This window comes from Eublepharis macularius, chromosome 1, assembly GCF_028583425.1.
Source record: "Eublepharis macularius isolate TG4126 chromosome 1, MPM_Emac_v1.0, whole genome shotgun sequence".
Classification (NCBI taxonomy): domain Eukaryota; kingdom Metazoa; phylum Chordata; class Lepidosauria; order Squamata; family Eublepharidae; genus Eublepharis; species Eublepharis macularius.
The window spans coordinates 212,199,032-212,222,738 of record NC_072790.1 but is presented as its reverse complement, the minus strand read 5'-3'; the positions used below and the strand labels follow the sequence as shown (position 1 = coordinate 212,222,738).

General features: G+C 40.8%; 1 protein-coding gene across 2 annotated transcripts in view; it reads right to left on the bottom strand.

Annotated features, from left to right (window-relative positions):
• Nucleotides 1–8,549: 8,549 nt before the first annotated feature.
• SPTBN1 (spectrin beta, non-erythrocytic 1) overlaps nucleotides 8,550–23,707 on the bottom strand; it is a 227,642-nt gene continuing 212,484 nt past the window's right edge. For both annotated transcript variants that reach the window (XM_054986560.1, XM_054986569.1), the window contains 5 exons: nucleotides 23,146–23,209; nucleotides 15,186–15,424; nucleotides 14,083–14,256; nucleotides 11,078–11,120; nucleotides 8,550–9,918 (listed from right to left, as the gene is read on the bottom strand). In XM_054986560.1, coding sequence (XP_054842535.1) covers nucleotides 9,703–9,918; nucleotides 11,078–11,120; nucleotides 14,083–14,256; nucleotides 15,186–15,424; nucleotides 23,146–23,209 — 736 coding nt within the window. In that variant the 3' untranslated portion in view covers nucleotides 8,550–9,702. The remainder of the gene's footprint in view (nucleotides 9,919–11,077; nucleotides 11,121–14,082; nucleotides 14,257–15,185; nucleotides 15,425–23,145; nucleotides 23,210–23,707) is intronic.

The window sequence follows — 23,707 nt, the reverse complement described above, 5'->3', positions numbered from 1 at the left end:
CGCAAGGTCGTTGTTCCTGTCGCAGATGTTTTACAGAAAACTACAACTCCCAACGTTCACTGCGCACCAGCCAGCTTCTTGTCGCGCTCTTTTTTCTTTGCGTTGCTGTGGAGCCGGTTTGTGTAGAAGGGCCAGTGGTGGTTGCTAAGGGGAGGATGTGGATTGTGAAATACTTGAGACGGGTGGGTCAAAGACACGAATTCGTGCCTTTTCACTTCAAGTTTTTTTTTTTTTTTTTTTTTTGAAAAAATTTTTATTGGGTTAGAACATTTTTATTTTCACATTACAATCAATTTTCCCCTAATTTTTCGTTTCTAACCCCCTCCCTTTCCCCCCCTTTTGTTGACTTCCAACAGCTTTCCCACCCTCTGTCCCTTTTCCCTTACTTCTATTAAGTTCCTCTGTCTAAAACAGATATACATTCTCCATTATATTAAGCAGTACATCTATAACTCCTTTACTTATTATACACCCTAGTTATACGTCTTTAGATAAACAATTTATCCCATTTTCCAGTTTTGAATATTTCTATATTAACCTATATATCATAAACCATAAAAATTTCCCACATTTAAATCAAACAATTTGATTTGTTCTCTATATATTACTCATTTCAACTTTTTATGGTAATTCTATATAACTCCTCGCATAATCAATCAGTCTAACTCTTCTGTACATTCAGTTTGATGCATATAAATCTTATCAAAGAAAGAAAATATTGTTAGTTACTCAATCCTCATATTTAAACCTTGTCATTAATTATTCTCTATCAATGTTCTATCAGTTAACCTATACATGTCTATATATATATCAATCTATTAATCTAACTGCTTATAAATTCACATTTCTCTTCCTCCCCCGGTAAAGTCACCCCTCTCTTTTATACTTTTATTATACTTCAGTAGTTCTCAAACTGCCACAGTTTTCCTCCCACCTCCCATTTCTTCTCCAGATATTGTTTCAGCTTCTCCCAGTCTGTGTTAAACTGCCCTGAGTCCAGATCTCTCAGTTTTCTTGTCATCTTGTCCATTTCAGCCATATACAGCAATTTGTAGATCCAATCTTCAATAGTTGGCACTTCTTGTACTTTCCATTTCTGCGCATACAAAAGTCTAGCAGCTGCTGTCATATAAAATATCAACGTCCTATGTTGGGCTGGAATTCCCTCCATTCCCAAGTTCAGTAGCAGGAGTTCTGGGTTCTTATTAATTTGAAATTGTAAAATTTCACTCATTTCTCTTATTATTTCCCCCCAGTACTGCCTAGCTACCTCACACGACCACCACATGTGGTAGAGGGAGCCCTCATGTTTCTTACATTTCCAGCATTTATTAGAAGTATTCAAGTTCCCTAGCGCAATCTTCTTTGGTGTCATGTACCAACGATAGATCATTTTGAAAATGTTCTCTTTAATATTGATACATGTCGTTATCTTCATTGTAGTTTTCCACAAATATTCCCATGCCTCCATTGTTATTTCTTTATTGAAGTTTATAGCCCATTTCACCATCTGTGTTTTAACTATCTCATCCTCAGTATACCATTTCAACAGTACTTGGTATACCTTGGATATTCTTTTCTTGTCTTCTTTAAGAAGGGTCTGCTCTAGTTCCGAGTTCTCTGTTCGTATGCCCCCTCTTGCAGAGTCCGAATTGTATAAATCTCTAATCTGTCTGTACTGGAACCAATCGTAGTTAGGTGATAGTTCCTCTTGCGTCTTTATTCTAAGTTTAGATACTTCAATTTTAGTTATTTCTTTGTATGTTAAACATTGTTGCTCGTTATCAACAGCTCTCGGATCTATCACCTCATATGGAACCACCCACAAGGGGGTTCCTTCTTGTAAGTAAATTCTGTACTTCTTCCAGATTGTATATAAACTTCTCCTTACAAAATGATGTAGGAACATCGAGTTGACCTTTACTTTGTCGTGCCATAGGTATGCGTGCCATCCAAAAATTTTTTTATATCCCTCTAGGGCTAATAGTTTCTTATTCTTTAATGTCATCCACTCTTTTAGCCAAACTAGGCAGATTGCATCGTGGTAAAGTCTCAGATTGGGCAGTTGCATTCCGCCTCTCTCCTTTGCATCTTGTAAAACTTTTACTTTCACTCGAGGCTTCTTGCCTGCCCAAACAAAATCTGATATTTTCCTCTGCCATTTTTCAAATTGTTTAGAGTCTCTGATGATTGGTATTGTCTGTAACAGAAACATTACTCTTGGTAACACATTCATCTTAACTGCTGCAATCCTGCCCAACCATGACAGGTTCAATCTATTCCATTTAATCAAGTCTCTCTCTATCTGAGTCCATAATTTTTCATAATTATTCTTGAATAAATCTATATTTTTTGCAGTCAGCTCAACTCCCAAGTATTTCACCTTACTAGTTACTTCACAATCCGTTGTTTCCCTTAACAATTGTTGTTTCTGCTTAGTCATGTTTTTGCATAATATCTTTGACTTCTTTTTGTTAATGAAGAAACCTGCCAAGTCTCCAAACTCCTTGATCTTGTCTATCACTTTTGGCATGTTCTCCAGTGGGTCTTCTACGATTAACATTATGTCGTCTGCAAATGCTCTGACCTTATATGAATAGTCCTTTATTTTTATTCCTCGTATTTCCTCATCTTGTCGGATTTGTATCATCAGAATCTCCAATACTAAAATGAACAACAATGGAGATAACGGGCAACCTTGTCTTGTTCCTTTACTAATCATCAATTTCTTGGTCAGTTCATCATTCACTACAATTGCTGCAGTCTGGTCTCTATAAATTTCCTTAATTGCTCTGACGAATCTTTCTCCCAATTGTAGCTTTTCCATAGTGGCAAACATAAAGTCCCAGTTTAAATTGTCAAACGCTTTTTCAGCGTCTACAAAGAAGAAACCAACCTCTTTGTCACAACGCTTGTCATAGTATTCAATAGCATTGATCACTGTCCTTAAATTGTCTCTTATTTGTCTGTCTGGCAAAAAGCCTGCTTGTTCCTCCTCTATGACTTCCGAGAGCCACCCCTTCAATCTCTCCGCCAATATCTTCGCAAAAATTTTATAGTCATTGTTAAGTAGTGATATAGGTCTGTAATTTTTCACGTTGGTCAAGTTTTGTTTTTTTTAATGGCGAGCGCTCTGTGACATATTTCGCTATAGAGTGTCTAGATCCAATGTATATTTTCAAAGGAAGACTCGCTCAATTCAATAGGATTTATTCCCAATAATAGTGGTTCGAATGTTGGATTTGGACTGGAGAAACCAGTTTCATATCTCCATTCATCCATGACAGGGGCTGAGGGACCTTAGAAAAAGATGTACTCCCCATATTGGTCCATGCAAAATCCAAAAGCAAGGACAAAATCGAAGTCATCTTTTTTATGGGTGGTGGAAGGTGCTGTCAAGTCATAGCTGACTTCTGGCAACTCCTGGTGGGGTTTTAAAGACATATTTACCTTGCCATTCAAATCATACGAACCTTTACCATTGCCTGCCTCTGTATAGCAACCCTGCTCTTCATTGGAGGTTTCCCATCCAATTACTAATCAAGGCTGACCCTGGTTAGCTTCCAAGATGTCATGAGGTTGGGCTTGCTTGGGCTATCTGGGTAGGGTTGCCAGTCTCCAAGTGACAGCTTGAGATCTCCTGGAATTACGACTGATCTGGTAAGAGAGACCAGTTCCCCTGGAGCAAATGGCTGCTCTGAAGGGTGAACTCTATGGCATCATACCTTACTGAGGCCCCTCCCCTCCACAAACTCTGCCCTCTCCAGGCTCCACCTTCCAAATCTCCAGGAATTTCTGGACCTGGACCTGGTAACCCTATATCTGGGTCAGGACAAAAAATTTTATTAGCACTAACTAAATTGACACAAAACGCTGTCCAAGTTTTCGAGCTCACCAAAGCTCTTCATCAGACTGGATGTTACAAAACACCAGTTAACTATTTGGGTGGGAAGTGAGGGGTAGATGGATGTCATACTTTATCTGTTACCAAAGAGAAGCATTGGGAACAAAGTGGGGTTGAATCTACTAGGACAATCTAGTGTGGATGAAGGGCAGATAGGAAGGCAGAAGTCCAACTAATACATCACCAAGCAACTCTGACAGGCTGGTAGCCCTAAGACTGGGGTGGGGGGAGTGACGTGACCCTCCCCGAATCATTTTAGTTCCCTGTCATCTTGGTACGGTATTGAGCACTTAACACCTTTCTGATGACATTCCTAATCTGGGAAAGATACAGTTAAATGATGTAATTGGTAAATTCTGACAGGAAATTCTGACATGATCAGAATCTCCTATTTGACCAAAACAATCTGAGTTTGAACTATGGGGAAGGGTTTTTGGCATCTAACATGCTTGCCTCAGTAACATATGAATTGGAGTTAAGAGTCAAACTAGCAGGAACCAAACAACTATCTAGGTAAATAGGGTGGATCTGGAAAATGTGGAGGAGGAGCTTATAAATCTTAACTGCTGCACTGGCAAAGGTCAATAGCCTATTTTGTAGAATGTCTACAGAATTTATACAGCCCCTTTTGTAACATTTGTACTAACAGTGGTTTATTCCTAGGCAGGAATATTGGGAGCCAGACCTAGTGTTTCACAGGATACTAGGGTTCCGCTGTTGGACAGTACAAATGCCAAGATAACTTTTTGGGATTGCTGACATGCTGTTGAGCCAAAAGACCCTGGAATATGAGACACAGTTCTCTGAAAGGAATGCGTACCAGCATCACACCCTCCCTTTTTCTATGAACGCAAGAAGCTATGTTATGCTGAGTTAGACTATTGGTCCACCTTTTCTATTCTGAATGGCAGTAGCTCTCCTGAGCCTTGAGCAGTGAAAGGTCTTTCCTAAAATCTGTTATGTGTTTTAAGTGGATATTGGAGAGGTTGAACCTGAATTCAAAGTATAAAGTCTTATTGATGAATTCTGAATCTAAATTCTAATCTGGTTTGGGGGACTGCTAGTCACTGATCTCTACTTTCCCCCATCACCTTTCATTCCAGCTCCGAGTCTTGCAATGACTGTTCCTGTTCTTCAAAGGGGTCCTCCCTTGCTACATATATATGCCATTTATTTCCCTGGAATCTGAGCGTATTTACTGTAAATTCTGTTGGTCCTCCTTATAAAACTATGCTAATCTGGTAAAACTGCAAATTCTGTTATTAAAATGGGTCCCTGAATCATATGTCTATGGCTAAATCTTTAGTTTCTTATTAGGGTATAAATTAGATATTTAATTGCTTACATTGGTCAAGGAATATGATTTTACAGTAATAATAATAATAATAATATTTGATTTATATACCACCCTTCAGGACAACTTAATGCCCAGTCAGAGTGGTTTACAAAGTATGTTACTATTATCCCCACAACAAAACACCCTGTGAAGTGGGTGGGGCTGAGAGAGCTCCAGAGAGCCGTGACTAGCCCAAGGTCACCCAGCTGGCTTCAAGTGGAGGAGTGGGGAATCAAACCCGGCTCTCCAGATTAGAGTCCCACAGTCTTAACCATTACACCAAACTGGCTCTTATGCATGTTCTGTCTTCCTATTTGAGTTTCTGCAGACTCTTTATGTAGCCTTTATACATTATTCAATGTTAGTTTTTTTGGCTAAATTATCTGATTATCTCATTCATTCAAGGTATTGTTCCTATTACCCCACCCGCCCCCGGTAATCTTCTGTTGCAGAGCTGGGGCCTGATTTGATTTCATGAGACTAAGTGGAGTATAGGTACCTTCAGAGCCCCAAAGGACTGATTTGATTTCATGGCACTTAAACTTCTGTACTATACAGCTAAGTTGTTGAGATATGGAGGATATAGGACTTAACTGAGGAATTGCTTTTCCATTACAGTTCTTAGGCAGGCAAGGTCTGTTGGGAATTTCTTGCTCTCGGTTGCTAGGTCTGAGCTTTCCATAAACACCAAAAGAGCTGTTCAGAATAATGATGACTTGTCTTTCCTCCTTTCTGAAAGCAAGCACCCCGTTTTTAAAATGGAAACTGCCATGTCAACAATCACAAGCTCTTTAAAAAGTCCGGTGAAACACAGCTGCAAGTGGTGCACTGTATCTCGCGGCCCCTGGCCTGGAAAAATATTCCAAATGTTTAGATTCTAGCATTAGAAGTGTAGATGCCAACCTGCACAGGAATGGAGGGATGTTTCAATATTCCTAGGTACAAACATTAGATATTTAGGTGCTTGGGTGATCAAACACCTGGATCCTTCCAGTGATGAACACTTATTTTATCTTTTTGTTAAAATATTGATATTCTGCCTTTCCTTTGTGGCTAAAGTTAGCATACAATTCCAAATTAAAACCATTCACAGTACAATAAAAACTCTCTACTCAAGAAAATGCCTTCTGCTTAAACCCCATTAGAAGCCCTAGTAAATAAAATGGCCTTACAGTATTTCCTGAAGACTTCTAAGCATAGTGGCCCCTCACCTCCTTTAGAAGCCTGTTCTACAAGATGGCAGCCACTAACAAAAAGACAGTGTCCTAGTGGATGCCAAGCGAGCATCCTTAAGTTGGCAAATAACCAGAAGGTGGCGACCAGAGGACCATAACTGGTGCAGGGGAACAAATGAAACATAAGAAACATGACAGTCCTTTAGACTTTATTACGCTGTGGAGGACTTAGAAGGTTCTAACCATGCCTTGAATTGAATTTGGAAACAAAGTGGCAGCCAACATGATATTCAGTGCCTAAGCTAATAATGGATTTTCAAACAAAGCAAACAGTATTTTAGAAGGGAAAAGAAGTACTTTATCTTGAACAATGGAGAGGAGAGGGGTTGTTAGTGATAGTGTAAATTCAATAACTATAAAAACTAACAGTGTGAACAGCTTGCGTTGTGCAGGGGTTGGACTAGATGACCCTGGAGGTTCCTTCCAACTCTATGATTCTTCTGGCTAATGTGGATGGTACATTAACGATTCTACAAAATGTATATTGGAAGCCAGATAATAGCTTGACTGCAAGGGAGTAATTGTACAAATCAAATAGTACAGAATGTCTTCAATTGGTTTTATCAATAGCACATGATTTCAGAGCATTTTTAATGTACAGGGTGTCCACATGAAACCTTTACAATTTTGAATAAGTACAGCTTCCAAATTGGCTCACATAACATAACAAGTTTTTTGCGTATGGTAAAGAAACTCAAAAAGTTTATTAGAGCAAAAAAAAGTGTTCTAAGGATCTGAAAAGCCTCATGTTGTACAAGAGATGGAACGTGACACAGAGAGAATCTGGAGTTAAAAGTAGTGACTTGATTTGCTCTGGGTGACACGGAGAGGTCATGTTGAAGTGGAATTTGGAGAACTGTATGTAAAAATATACTTTAAAATAAACTTTTGGATATGTTGTTCAATAAAGCAAACTTTATTACTCTATATGTTTTCATTCAATATTTATTATGATTCAAAGTTATAAAGGTTTCATATGGACACCCTGCATATAAACAACTGCTTGGTGGTTCTGGGGGTACAACCTAGTAGACTTAAAAGCACACCCACTTGTATGCCAGATGGTGGTCTTGTATATATAAAGATGAGAACTTGATGCATCTAGATTTAACAAATGTGTCCATCTATCTACAACTTCAAAGCTAGATATGGAGAACAGTTTATAGCACTTACAGTGAGCACAGATACTGAGGGTAAACAACAAGCTTAAGGGCTCCTACGAGACATTTTATTAATTGTTGTTAGAAATAAGATGCTCAATCAGATGGACCTTTGGTCAGAGCCACCGGGCCTGTTTGTGTTTAATTACTTATAGGGAGATAAAACAGGTTCACATTAACCAGGAACCAAATAAAATCACAGAAAACAAAGATTTGCAGACCTCCCCTCCCAAAATAGTTTGCAGTTTCCTTCCCCATTAGATAAATTTGCTTGTCCTCAAGTAGAGGCTGCAGTTTTAGAAACCTATAGAACAGTAAGAATTTTGCCCCCAGTATACTGACCAACATTCACCCTAGCCATAGGTTCACCAGTTGAGGTGTTCTGGAACAATCACTCTGAGCAACACACTATTTCCCAATTGTAAAACCATTTGTCTAACTCCATAGGGCCAGGGTAGGTGTTGTGTGAAAGGGAGCAAATTATTCAAAAGATGTGATTGCTCAGATGGCCTGATACTAGGACCTTAATAGACTTCTTTGGCTAGTTCCATGTCTCATCGATAGGGTTGCCAACTCTGGGTTGGGAACTTCCTGGAAATTTGAGGAATGGAGCATGGGGAGAGCCAGGTTTGGGGTGGGGAGGGACATCAGTGGAGTATAATGCCATAGAGTCTGCCCTCCATATCTGCCCTTACCTTAAGGGGAATTGATCATTGTAGTCTGGAGATCAGTTGTAATTCCAGGAGATCTCCAGGCATGAGTCAGGCAAACCTACTCATCAAGGATGTGCCAAGGAAAAGGGGAAAATATCGAAGAAATTTTTGTTTTTCTTTCAAAATCAGTATTTGATATATTGAAAAGGGGTGAGTGGGTTACTGTTGGGTAGGGAGGGAAGAAGGAATCTAAGTATCAGATTTAGTTTTAAAAGCATTTAATGACATAGCATATATTTAACAGATAGGGTAAAAGTCTAAAGGTACAGTTCCATACAACCGAAAGCCAGTTCCAGTACTATCCTGACTACAGGCCCAGTCACTGAAAATTCATTCCTATTAAATGTAAATTTTGTTTTTTGATTGTGCAGTAAGATGAAAATTGTTCATTACAATAGTTACAGTGACAGAGAAATGCACACTATGTATCAAAGAGCAAAGGTAATGTAGCAAAATTATAACACAGTGTAGCAGCAGACAAGCAAGTAACCATTGGAGTAACATTACTTTTTTCCAGTAAATGCTTCAGTTCCACTTTTACACTTAATCAATGATTTTAAAGGGTTTTTTTATTATACATCTAGTCTTATTATACTTTGTACTAGATTTATCTGAAACATACAATATAATGTATTTCAGCAAAAAAGAGATAGAGCTGAAATTACAGATTATTTAAAACTGTTATCAGTATGCTAAGTCCTTCGTTGTCCATACCAACATTCTTAACTGTCATTGCCAGATGCAGGAAAAAAGCGTCACAATCGTGTTAATAATAAACAGATGCTTGGATACAAATGATTTTGGTCTGCAAGTTAATGCTGGGCTGCACTCTGTTACGGCAAAAGAGAATATGCTACCCATTTCATTAAAGGTTAGATTCGCAGTGGGAACAATCAACTTGATCAAGACTCAGTGCAACCACTTTAGATGGAAGTGAAAAAAAAAGTGTACGTCTGTCTGTCTCCGATGGGCGTGTTGACTTTGTAAGCACCGCTGCCTTGCATATCAATGACATTAAGGTATGGGGGGAGGGGGTTGTTTTCCAAGACAGCCTCACAAAATTGAGGAACAGTTTAAATAGTAAGATCTAATCTACATTAACTTTATTTTAAAAAAAGAGAAAGAAAAGAAAAAGAAAGAAACCTGGTTCTCTCTTAAACAGAAGCTGCCCAATGCACCTCAGACATTTGTAACTTTAGAATATTTTTGTGTATTTTTAATGCTCTATAAATAAAAAAAATTAAATCACATTGAGGAACATTAGGCACGGAGAGTAATGTATTGGTTCTGAGCTTGCATGCTGGAATTCCACTGGAACGGTCGGAGAAGTGCAGCGTGTAGGATAGATGGGAGTTCACTTCTTTTTCCCAAAAAGGCTGAATCGCTTTTCTTTGTCCTTCTCTTTGTCTTTCTCCCGCTTGCCGGGACTTGATTCGCTGGTTATTGTAACGCTGGCTGGCAGGGTCTGGGCACGGCTCGTAGCTGGGGTACTCTGTGTGCTTGCAGACACATCGATTTTGTCCGAAGAGATTGCAGAGGTGATAGCCTGGATCCATGTGTTCATGTCCTCCTGCAAGAAGCATTAATGTTCAGACATATACACACAGAGCACTTTAGGAGTTCGTCAGCTTCCCTGTAGTTTTTTAAAATTAATGCTTTATACATATTTATAAATGGATTTCTGAGATGGAACATTTGCAGAAAAGAGCTAACAAGCTGAAGGAAGCAAAAATGGCAAGTTCATTTAAGTGGAGGGTTCTTCTTAGTGGTGCCTGGAGTCTCCAGTCTGGAGACATTGCTTGCACCTTGAGACCCGGTGGAAGGATATTCTCTTGTCTTACTATGCTCCTGTCAGTCCCAAAGGGAGAACATGGGAAACATCCTCAATCATGATGGGCAACTTGTCCTGAGCTCCCAGAAAAAATATAGCTATCTTGACAAAGAAGGGTCACAGACATGCCAGGGATATTTATTTATTTCATTTCATATACCTCACCATTCTCCCTAGTGGGGACCCAAAGTGCTTATAACATTGTCCTCTCCTCCATTTTATCCTCACAACAGCCTTGTGTAGATAAGGCTGAAAGTGTGACTGGCCCAAGGTCACCCTGCTAGCTTCCCTGGCAGAATGGGGGTTTAACCCTAGTCTCCTAGATCCTAGTCTGAGACTCTAACCATTACACCACACTGTAAGTCCTGAACTCAGCTTAAAGTTCTGAACTCTTTTAAGTTCTAAACTCATCTTAAAATAGTATCAGGATGTTATGATGTTTAATGGAGTTGGAGAAGACACCAACATACATTCCCACTGCCCTTCTGATACTTCCTCTGGCCAAATGTATCTAGTGCATGGGTTAAGATAAGCCAAGAGGCTTCCCAGTTCTTGTCCCCTGAGCATGGTGGTGTCATCATAATACACATACTCGTGAGTGTATGTTCGTGTTGTGTTTTAAATTATATTCATAGATATATTTTAAATATGATTTTAATGTTTTCAGTGTTTTAATATCTGTTGTTCGCTGCCTTGGGTGGAAAGGTGGCATATAAATGTTTTAAATAAATAAATACAATAATCATAATACACATACTGTGGCTGAAGCTTTTTGCTCACCAGAAAGGAATCTGTTCCTTAACATACAATTCAAAGAATACCACAGCAATGATGGGACACTAGTAGTACTGACACTATTTTTTTTAAAAAAAAAACCGAACAAGAGAAAGAAACTTACATCATCTTTGGCCTGGAAGAGGTACTCATTGCCATCAGTTAGCCTGTAATTCAGAACAAGAAGTTTGTAGCAGATTAAAACAGGCTGTTCCTATTCCTCCACTAGAAGCAACAGCGACTACAATCCTTGGTTTTCTTGTTTCAGAAATCCTAGTCAAGACTCAGTGTTTGTGCAAGTGCCAGCCATACCAGCTCATTCCTCATTTTAGAGGTATCACATACATCCTAAGTTGCGTCCAAATAGCACAAACATGTCCTAATTTGAGGTGTGGGCTAGCCAGCTCTCCTGCGACAGCATTAGGTAGAGGCATGGTCCAACATAGCCTTGGGATTCTGTGGTAGAGATACACATCCTAGGGATACAGTTAACTTATGTATTTAGGAAATTTTTATACTACGACTTCAGAGTCCTGCTTGAGGAAGGCTTATCACATGCTTTTTATACTAAAATCTGAAATATAAAGAAAGTTCCCACAAGTCACTCCTATATAACATTATAGGTTGGGGAGGGTTTCCCATGCAAGTTTATCCCTAAGAAAGCCATGGTATCCAGAGCCACACCTGGATTCTCAGCGCATCTGCATATTCTTACCAATCATTTATGCATAAAAGACCCACCTTATAAACGTGACTTCTGGTACGCTCCATTCTCATCAGCGCAGAAAAAGCACAAAATGTGGTACAGGGCACAGAACTCAGCTTCTCAAGGGCCTCTGCTTTAATTTTAATTGTAGGGGTCCCAGCATCACAAGAGGAGGGGGTTTAATATTCACACTCTCAATCTTCACCCCCTCTCCTGGTTCTGCCATGGAATAGTATATTTTCCCTACCTTGTGGGAGGGAGGGCGGTATTCATTAAAAAGGCTTGTGGGAAAAAGGGGTTAACCCCCTCCTCTCCCTTATCATGCCAGTAATATAAATCAGGATCTCCTACAGCTACTATTTACTTTTACATAAACAGAGGGCTAGGCATCCATGATCCCCCTCATTATCTCCCCTCAAAATGCTGGTTCATCTTGTCAGCGACAGATATATCTGGGTCTTACACTATAAGCTAGGAAGAAGTATTGAGATTATTTTGTCTCCCTCTGAGTCATCTGGATGTGGGAAGGCAGCATATTTTCTCAGCGCATGGCCACATTAGACTACTATTAATAATACATGGAGATAATAAAAATAATACAACGACGTGGAAAATCACCAGCGAGTCACATTGCTGGAGGCTTTGACTTCATTGAGGGATACACAAATTTCTTCAAAGTATTAATTTTCTCTTATCAGTGGGCTGGGCTCTCTCGGTCTATATTATTTTAAAAAGCTAAATAATTCCTCAATTTTTTCCTGTGTCCAATATGCTGCTGAGATACTCTGCTTTGCATTGTCCATTTACATCTAATGTAATATCGAACCCCTTCTTGCTTGTTAATCAGGGGAGGATTCATTTTTAACCCTTGAAAAACTTCTTACAGACCTTTAAAAAAAGATCTGATTGCATTGCCTCTTGAAGATAAAGGAGGAGGGAAGAAGAATGGAAACTGACTCAAAATGGTTGAATGTACATAATGATGAACTCAGAGGGGAAAAGGGAGAATGTTGGAGATGTCTTATCATTCCTCTAAGACCAACTTCAATAGCCAAGTTTCACCCTCCAGGAGGCTCAGCCAATCATGTTCAAATGGTGGACTGGGATGTTGAAAAGGGGAAAAAAGGCGTTTGACAGTTTAACTACTGGCCAAGTGACAGAGTCGGGTGCGTTTTTAAAAAATTTTTGGTGGGAGAAGGGTTAGGAGGTCTGCTAGTTAGGCAGAACGTCCATTATGGAATGTAGGTATTTTGAAGATAGGTAGGGGTTTCTGTGCTATTCCTGTCAAAAACTGTTTAAAAGGGGGGAAGCCAATCTGCTCTGTGTTACAAAGGTTTGAGTGCATTCCTGTAAAAAACAGTTAAAAGCTGAAAGCCTTTTTGTTCCATGTTATAAATCTGAATCAACAAACAAGAAACCTCCTTTGTAGCTGTTATGCTTTCTCAGGGCCCATCCCTCCAGTAACTCTGTGACTGCAATATTGAAAGGGCTGAAGAAATGGAAAACAAAGAAACAACCAAGCCACATATACCATGGCAATAAACCTGTTTCTTAGCTATTCCATCAAGCCTACTGTGTGGTTCAAGCCTCTAATTCTAGCATAATAGACCAAGCGAATACTGGGTGGCACCCTGAGTGCAGGCATTGCCCTTACTGAGCACTAAACAAACCCCAAAGCTTCAATTATAAAAATAAAACTATTTTAAAAAAAACCCAACCTCCCCCCCCACAAGAAGTCATGGAGACTGTAGTCACATCAAGCATCTATAAAAAAGGTACCAAACTGGGACCACTCACAGACAAGGTAGTGTTTTTTTTCAAACTTGGGCTACTCCCTAGGTATGATTAAAACATTCCTATATGAATTTTTTTTTAAGTTCTCCTTTCCAGTGAAGGCTGAGCATGGTCCAGGAAGTATGGAATGTTTTCAGCAGTTGAGGAACAGTTTTTAAAAAAAAGGAAAACAAAGGGGGATGGGGAAATTGGCCTGTTCAATCCCTGAAGAGACCATAGTTATTTGGGAGGTGTGGGCTGGAGGGAATTATTATTGTATAATTGTATTGTATTGTATTAACAATTTATCTTCCCTGCTTTATGATTCCTTGGGTCCCTGATCTTGTGATATAATATCTGGATATAACACTATCCAGAAAGCCAAGGGCATAGGGAATCACAGGTGAGCCACTGCTTAACAGCTGAATGGCTCACAGGTGTCCCAGCCCATGAACTGAGTGCACATGTTCTTGATTCTGTCCTCTGCCACACACTGCTGTTCTATCACAGTGGCACTGGGTTTTCTTGGCATACAAAATTGATGGTGACAAGGTTGGAAACCAGTGATATAGGGGGAAACAGTGCCATCTCTATCAGGAAAGGAGGCCTCTTCCACATAACTTTCTCCCTCCAAATTATAAAGGTCTTACCTTAGCTTGAATACATGCTTTTTCTTCTTGTATTCAACTGCAATTTCACAGATGGCTTCTTTCAGACTCACTGGAATCTCACTGTGGTAGGGGATGCCTGAGGAAGCGGCTTTTGCATCTTTGTAAAAGCCCATCTCTTGGTTATTAATAACGCAGTACACATTATGCCAGGATCTTTGAGAGAAGGAAAATAACAGGATGAGAGTAAGGTCAGTCATCAGTAAGCTAAAAAACTCTTGAGCTTTTGTTATACCTGTAGCTTTAAATATGCAAATAAAAGCAGCTGGCCAGGAGAAGCGAAACAGGTTTACATGTAAAGGTTTGGATTTTGCATGTGCCCAGAGAAATTCTTTTATAACAAAAGCAACAACAATAATAAATACTTCTGTAAGGTTTTAGTTTTAGTCTTGCCTTGGACCTTTATTACAGCTTTTCCTTATGCTGACTTAAACCTTTACCTCAGAAGGGCCCTAGTCAGAACCAAAACTCCTTTTATTTCCACACACATACACAGAGCCTCAGGTGTAAATATTATGGGGAAGGGGATACAAGGGAAAAATGAGGTACGCCTCTGGAAGTCCTTGAGGGTTCCCCACTGCACAACATGGCCTGGCCCAGCAGCTGGCACTGTGCAACAGGGTAGAGGCTGCCAAGTGGAGGAAAGGAAGGAACAACCAGGGAGGTAGATAAAGGTAAGTTAGCTGGTGGGTGGGAAAGAGATGAGGAAGCAGGCGAAGGGGAGAGGCTATGGAGGAAGGGTGGCCAGGTTTCCATGGCAACCAGCAGAAGAGGGGGGCCTGGTAGTTACCAGGGCTTCCTTCTTTGTGTGCACATGATGTCAGTTCCAGAAGTGACCTCATTGCACTCCTGCGGCCACCCCAAGGGTGTAAGGCTACTGAAAGGACCACACCTGAACCACCAGCCAGTGAGGAGTACACATTCAATTCCTGTTCCCCATCTCACCATCCACTGTGCCCATGGTTGGACAGGAGAGGGAACTTATAGTATATTTTTAATTGCACTATACTGAGACAATTGGACTGGACAGGACCAAAAATCATATTTATTAACTATCTGCCCCATTTCTATTCAGTCTACAATACCTGTTTGACGCTTTCTTGCTGTGCGACTCCCATTCATGTTTGCGATGCAAGAAGCCCTCCATCTGAGCAGAAGGTATCTCTTGCGTTTTGGCTGGGAGTGTGGCAGCAGTTTGAGCCTGGAGTCCTGCCTTGGCTTTGCGATCTGCAGTTGGGGAAGGAACTGGACTAGTCTCTTTGGAGCTTGTCCTCTGATCTGTGGCTCCATTTACCATTTCATTGGCTTCCCTGGTTTCTCCCATCTAAGAAAGAGGAGTGAAAAACAGACCGCATTCAATAACGAGGAATCAAAAAGTCATTTTTCCAATACAAGAAAATCTTAATGCGCATTTGCAAATCTTGCACACTGTGTGCAGAGCAATGCAGCCAGGTAAACTACTCTTACACCCCACTGTGGGGAAAAGGGCCAAAGTAATTAGAAAGTATCAGTAAATTAGTACCCAATTGATAGCAGTGAAGAAACTAAGGTAGGAGAGGAGATAGACCTCCTGTGAGAGTTTTACCGCACATGTCTCTGCTAGACAAATTCATAAACCCATAATCTAGCAAATGCAATCCCCATACAGGCAACAAGGATTTCTCCATTAATGGCTATGGAGAATCCCAGTGCTCCATATGTATAGGGCTTTGACATTTCATAACTGGCAGTGGAAAACTGTTCATGTTAACAGTCCCCAGACTGCAGCCATGTAATTTAATTGTGAACACATTTGCTCATATATTGCAACAGTAAGAATCTCACGTTTCTGAGTGCAGAAAGAAAAAAAAATCATACCAGCCCTCCTCCATACATTTATTAAAATTACTGCTATTGAATCAGTGCAGTTACTTTAACAATGTACTAATCCAGTAAAAGGTTACTGTCATAGGAAAACCCTGATTGGCCCTAGAACTCTAGATGGGTTTCTGCAAATGCGATTTCCTCCTTACTGCCTACCCCATCCCCAGCATAACAAAGTAATCAAAAGACAACATGCAGGTATTAGAAAGGAGGAGGGTAACATGCTTTTTCATCCTGCCCATCACCTTAGTTAAGAGCTAATCTTCAAAGGCAGGCAAAGTTAAAGGGAGAGGTAAATGAGAATGCAATAGGTTGAAGGTCAAATTGTCAAATTCTTTCAGAGTCTCTAATGAACTTTGGAATGGGGAGGATCAGATTGTGTGTTAAAGGAACTGGGAAAACACTACAACCACTCAACATCACACGTCTATTTACCCCCAAACAAAGACAGAACCAAGGCTTTGGCCATCACTCGCTTTGTTGGTCGCGTTGCCCGTTGTACTGTAACTGAGATGCCTAGAGGGGGCAGCTCTGACCGGTCACATTCTTGATGTCTTCAGCAGCCATTTCACCCTCAAATCATTTTAAATCGGAATCCTGAAAGCTGTAACCTTTTGCAATGCCAGCTTAGTCCCAAGTAGGGATCAATACATTTATCAACAGATTTTGGCTTTTAACTCTATGCCAAGGAAAAGCCACTGGTAGCAGCCCACAAAGAGTTACACAGCTGAAGAGTGGGGTTATTATTAGCGAGTTACTAAAGCCCAGCGCTGCTCAGTGCTTTAGTAGTAGATTACAAACATACTGTGCCATTTTTACATGGAGGACAAGCAGGGACTTGTAAAGGGCAGGAAAATTAAAAGACATTTCCACTGCTTTGGCCAAATTTTGGACAACGGAAAAGCAGCACAATTATTATGTGGGAAGCTGTAAATTTGTCATTTGTTTCTGCAAGTATTATCTGTGCCTGAACATCATGAATAGTGGTTATCTCCCTTCCCATAGCTTATCAGTATGTTTGCCAACCTCTAAAGACATGCAGAGTTCCACCAGCCACCCTCCTTCCCTGCCAATACCAATGAATAATATAAGCCAATTTAAAAGGTCAGAATATATGCCAGTTATCACATTTATGCATGTCACACTAATTTGCACAATTTATTCCAGAACTTGAGGAGTTTATGCATAGGATCATGGGTTTTTTTAAAGTTCTCTTGCATGGCCTAAATATGTAAGTCATTCAAAGTTAAAGGTAAACAGTAAAGGTAGTCCCTTGTGCAAGCACCGAGTCATTACTGACCCATGGGGGGGACGCTGCATCATGACATTTTCTTGGCAGACTTCTGTTACGGGGTGGTTTGCCATTGCCTTCCCCAATCATCCAAAGTTAAATATACCCACAATTGACTTAAAAGGTCTAAATCAACTTAAATCCAAATTCTGTAGCTCAGCTAGGTTGTGTTCCCCAGCTTTAGTTTTCTAACCTTCACTGAAGCGCAGCAAAATGTCTCTCTCTATTCCCTCCCCCTACAATCCATTCAATTTTATCGTCAGCCAATTTTTCTGAGTGAGAACTGTCAGTTCTGAAACTCTTACCAGGCACTTCTGTTTAGCTCTCTGTCATTTTCTTAATGACTTAGAAGACAACCCAAATGTTCAGCTGATTGGAAATTTTGATAAATGGGAGTGTAACTTTCTGGTGCTTATTCAGACCTGGGTAAGTGGAGGTGGGATATGAAAAGACACTATGGGAATGTAGGCTTGAGAATTGTGGAAATGTTTTCAAAAACCAATTTAGCAGCAGTTAAGCATTGGAAACTGAAGGTTCCGGGTAATGAGAGAGCTTGTTAAATTTCCTTCTTTGAAGATTTGCCATGAAAGGTTCACCGGCCAGATGTCACAGATCTTTTAAATACAGAATATCCTGCATCAAGTTGGAGAATGTTTAAGGAGACCTATGGGCCTCTTTCCTGCTAAAATTCTGTATCTGCTTTCTGTAAATGGGACATAGCATGGTGAATGTATCGGGTATGCAAACCCTGGACCCAATCCACAGAAGTTTTGATCTGGATTCTTGTGGCCCTCCCATCCCTGTTGGGGAGTACTCTGGTAGTCAAGCCCTGCGTCAACCAGGGAGCCAGACACACAGCTATGACACAAGCACTGATGTTTCTTGGCAAACAACATTCTCAGGGCTATGTAACTGGCTGCTGAGTAGCCCAGGGCTTGGTTGTCTGCACTGCAGGAGGAGGAAGCGGCACTGGCACAGCACAAGGGAGTTGTGGATCCAGCTCTTGCTGCTGTGCTAGAGACTTATTAAACAGCCCTTGGTGAATATTCCTTTACCCTGTTTTTATAGATATTTTGCAACAACAAACATAAAAAAGAAAAATAAACATATATGCAAATAATGCATGAGGACACACATAAAAAAAGGATGAAGAGCTAAATAAACTTTAATGGAAACATGCTTTGAGCATGCAGAAACAACACCATGGGTGACAATTGTTAATAACAAACAACAGATAAACACAAGCACATTATGAATACACATTTTGTCATTGGGAGATTAACTGCAAGTCAATTTAGTGGCTATTCTTGAGGTATTTAAATCCTGTCCATAACATGCAACATGGCAGCGGAGGATGTGACTTGAAATACCCCTTTGCTTTTCAAAGTGCATGAATCAATCTTACTTTCCGTTTATTCCCTTGATCCTCTTCACTGTAAGATGAGGAATGAAGAGGACAGTGCAAAAAAATTGCCTATACATTGTTCTGTGAAATAATGCAATTTGAAGATACATTTTTTGGACCACAAATGTAGGCTATGTTCAACAGAGAAGAGTATTGTAGCGCCTCACAGTCTGAGACTTCGCATATTTTTCTAGTTTTTGCATTGAATGCTAGCTCTATGTAGCCAATATCAGAAAATCCAAAATCTCTTAAGGCATTCATGGTTTTGAGACAGAACAAATCGGAATGCTCCCTTTATTATTCAAATGTCAAAAAAGGCACTTCTGTGATTCCTGCACGTGAATGCACTTTGAGGGGCAGAGACCCAACTACTTGTTGTAGAGGAAGCACCAAAACATATAAATACACTGGTATGGAGAAATCTAAAAAAGCATTAAGAAGCTATGTGCTGATATCCTGACAAGAGAGAAAAAAAGAGAAACATGCATGATGATGGAGAAAGACAAGTTTGCAAAGAAAGTATAAATCCTAGTTCTTGTTTCTGATTTCACAAACTTCATTAAGATACACTTTGTAAATGTGAGCTCTAATAGCTAGTACTCATTCTGTAGAAATAACAAATGGAGCCAGATTTATCTCCCATGGCTTTGATAAAGTAGGGGCCAAAAACAGACCCTGAAGCACGTGGTGATCACAATGTAAATACATTCAGGGGGGAAATACATAGCTATAAAACAAAATAACATACATCCAGAGAAACCTCATTCAGTGCTGGTTACTCTTTAGGCAAATCGAAAAGAATCATACCGTTATCTCTTTTTGTGAAAACAAGAAAATAGCTAAAGGGGGTAACTGATTGAGACAATATAGATAACTTAATGTGCAAGATCACATAGTACAAATTAAAAATTCTTTAACACTTTTTGAACAATTGTTATTGCTATCCACAATCAATGTAAGGTTATTCTCTGCTCTTTCAATATGTGTTTATATGAGGATTGATGATTCTCATTTATGAGTGGCCACTGGACAACAAGATTTAAGTCCTTTGTCTGACAAAGGGAGCTTTGACCCATGAAAGCTTATACCCTGGAAATCTTGTTGGCCTTTAAGGTGCTACTTGAATCTTGCTTTTCTAAGGCAAACCAATATGTCTACCCACCTGAAACACACTGGACAACAGTTAAACACCTGTTCTCATGGTGGGTAGGGCATGTAACCTTCACTTCAACTTTCGCCTCCTAGGATATATCCACACTACAAACTTCTATCAGTATTATAGCAATTGAAATGTCAAGGCCTCCCCCCCAAAGGATCCCGGGAAATATAGCTTGGTTAGGGTTCTGAGAGTTCTCTCATTGAGAGACTGAAAATTTCTGACAGAACATTTCCCAGGATTCCCTAGGAAGAAAGAACAGCAGTTCAATCACGGTAAGTCTGCAGTGTAAATGTGCCTAGGTAGAAGTTGTAACATTGGGTATGAATCGGGGAAAACTAGCAGTGTAGTTCTAAGCAAGATATACACCCTTCTAAATCCATTGAGGTCAATGGGCTTTAGCTAGAAGGGTGTAACTTAAAATATCAAATCCCTGTTCAACAATAAAGCATACTGAATGGTCTTGGTCAAGTGACTGCATCTCAACATAACCTCTCTCACAGGTTTGTTGTGAGGATAAAATGAGGTAACCCCTATGTATGCAGCCTTGAGGTCCTTGAAGTTTACTTTGGGCACAACTAGATGTGTTAACCCAGGAGGATGCACCTCCATTTTGTAGTGCCTGGGTAAGCTGTTTAAGAGCACCACAAGGGCCCAATTCTCATTGGGACTACCATGGCAGGGGGGAGGAGGGGCTCCTGCCTTCCCTTCTGCACTGTTTGTCTGACCCAAAATGGCAATGGTTGTGTGTATTGGCAAAGACATCCCCATAGCACCATTTTGGACCAGAAAAATGGTTTGGCGGGAAGGCAGAGGTCCCTCTTTCCCCACGCCAGAATTGGGTGATTGCAACCAGAACTGGGCTCCTGTGGCACACTCAAACAGCTTTCTTAGGCACTACAAAATGAAAGCCTCTCCCTAGGGTGGATCTGGGAACAGTATTATATCTAGCTATGTCCCTATGTAGGTAGCTATTTTACACAGGTTGCAGCACATTTTAAATGAGATGTTGACCCTATGAAAAGTCACTCACCAACACTGCTTACCAATATTGCATTTAAATTGTGCCATAGAATCAGTGACTAGAGACTTCAAACAGGCACTATAAAGTGGGCAGGAAGATGGAAGCCTATGTATGCTCCATTAAGTGTTCATGTGAACCCTATGACTAATGACCCTCTGTGATGGACTAGAAGAGAGTTCCATCCTTTCTTTCTCCCACAGCTTTTTACTCGTGCTTACCTATCCCATTCTCTTTGGGTTCAACTCATGTTTCCCTTTGGTAATGTTACCACTAACACACAATCCTATTCCCTTTTCTCCTCCCTACAGTACGTTTCCACTTAAGGGAGAAGGGAAGGGGTGAAGCCATTAACAAAGGCAAGCTCCCTCTTTGCCAAAACCAGGGCTTTTTTTCAGCTGGAACACGGTGGAATGGAGTTCCGGAACCGCTTGAAAATGGTCACATGGCTGGTGGCCCCGCCTCCTGATCTCCAGACAGAGGGGAGTTTAGATTGCCTTCTGTGCCGCTGGAGCAGCGCGGAGGGCAATCTAAACTCTCCTCGGTCTGGAGATCAGGGAGCGGGGCCACCAGCCATGTGACCATTTTCGCCAAGGGCGATTAAAACTTTTAAAAATTCCCTCTCGTTCCAGCTGACCCAAAGTAACGTCATTGGCCCTGGGAACATGTGTGCACTTTGCGCGCACATGTGGTACCGGGGCACCACCTCCCGCCAAGAGTTGCCCCCTGAGCTGGCAACCCACTGAGTTCCACTCCCTTTTCCCAGAAAAAAAACCCTGGCCGAAACAAACATAAAACTAAAGGACGGCATCAAAGTTGTGCCTCCAACCCACAGGTGGGATTCTTCCCTACACAACAGATGTTTCCTCATCCCCTGGCCAATGTGTGGGGAAGAGAATACAGGAAGCTGCATGTGATGTGTTAACTGATGAACGCATGGGGGGAGGCATTTCTCTTTTTTCTCACCATGCATAGACAAATGAGTGGAGGCAACGCAAAGAGTGAAGAGGGATACAGATGTTCAAGAGCTCTTCTGGCTTAATTTACTTGGCACAATGGAAGAACAGGAACTGAGTAGTTTCCAATAATATAAATAGGTGAGCGTTTCATCTGGGTTTTTAAAAATGTACAGTTTGGGTGCTCTTAATTTCATTTACTTTAGTATCATTTCTGAAACTGCAATTGCCCTTGTTGTGGCAAAGACTGCTCAGGTGCAAATTCTCTGTTTTCACTGTGACTCTTCAGCCACCCTCCCCCCAATATGACTGGTCCTTCTTTAAAGGACTGAGCTGGAAATCTTTATGCAAATACCATCCATTTAAATGAGGCTTATGCGCTTGTAACCCTGGAGAGCCACTGCTAGGCAGAGCAGACAATATTGACCTTGATAGATCAAGTACCTGAAGGCGGCTTCATGGGTTTGTATGTTTAATAGGATGGATGGTTGAATCCTACATTTGCTTATTGGTGCAAACTACTATCTCCCTGTTAATCTTCTATGCTGGGCTATGAGCCTAGCTGAACCCAGCGCAAGGCAAACTTACTTACAAAGATCACTGGAAACCAAAGATCAAGCTGACTGCTAATTTTTGGAGCATTCTGGCTGTTTACCTTCATCATCGGCTTGCGGGTTCATTTTGCTGGGAATGTTAAACAACTTGCTAAACTCTAGGCTCTTTTACTCTGGATACAGATGCTTCTCCCTTTCCTGCATTGTGCCCTCCCTCCCCAAAACCTTTTCTGCCAGACTCTCTTCAGTCTATAAGCTGTGACAATGTACACATTTGCTGATTACGCAGCTGGCTTGCTAGCGTGGCTACACTTCAACTTGTTAGTATAGCTCAAAGCATCATACCTGTCAGACTCTACTTCTCGTCTTCCTGGTGATGAAATCTTTCATTACTTTTCAATCTACCCACATAAAGGGGGATGGCATTAGCTGCAAATATCTATTAATGCAATGAAAAACTCACAACCAAGAGCATGACACAAAAGTGTTGTCCTGGTGCAACTGAAAACATTCAAAGGAGCAAGTATTAAAATCAAGCAATATCAAGTCAAAAAAAGTAGATGTGAGTGTGTGTGATGGCTATTAAATAAAAGTTGAATGAATGAGCTGGGGATGGCAGGGGAGGAGAAACAGAAAAGGGAATTTTGCAGGCAAAAAAATCAAGGAGAAACCAAAAGAAAGGCAGCAAGTGGCCTGCATGTGACTGTGTGTTTCAGAGTCCAGACCGAGGCCGATCACTAGAAGTCCATCTGCTATTAAAGTTTTTGTAGTTTTGGTACGTTTGGGAGCGGTAACTAACCCGGGGAGATTCCTGGTCTGGTGGCAAACCATTCTGGGAGACCTGTTCTCCTTTTGTGCCATCCCTGTGGAGGGAAAGGGGGGGGGAATAACAGGAAAACATTAGACAAATTTTCACACACAAAGTCATTTGCAGTATATCTGCCAAGAACCCCAGCACACTGCAGCAAACTCAGCTGTGAGGTATACTCAGTTCATATGCGATGCTGGCCAGGGCCTATTGGACTTCCCAGCCGCCCAATGAACAGAGAATATTGCTTAGCATACAAACGCTTGACAATCTCACATAGCTGCACTTTGCAGGGGGAAAATCAGCAGTGGCAGAACATTTTCTCTCAAGAAAGCTCATCTGCCATTACTGATTTCTTCATTTTAAGGAATCCTCAGGTGGTTCCATTAAACAGTTTGAAAACCACTGCTTTGGATTCCATAAAGGCAATTTCCCTGCTTAGTTTTACTAATGTGACTGACTTGCACACCAGGGAGTCAAGCTCCACTTCTCCTCAGTTCAGTGCCCTCCTGGGGCACTCCTTATTCCTCTCACATTCATGCAGAATTCTGCT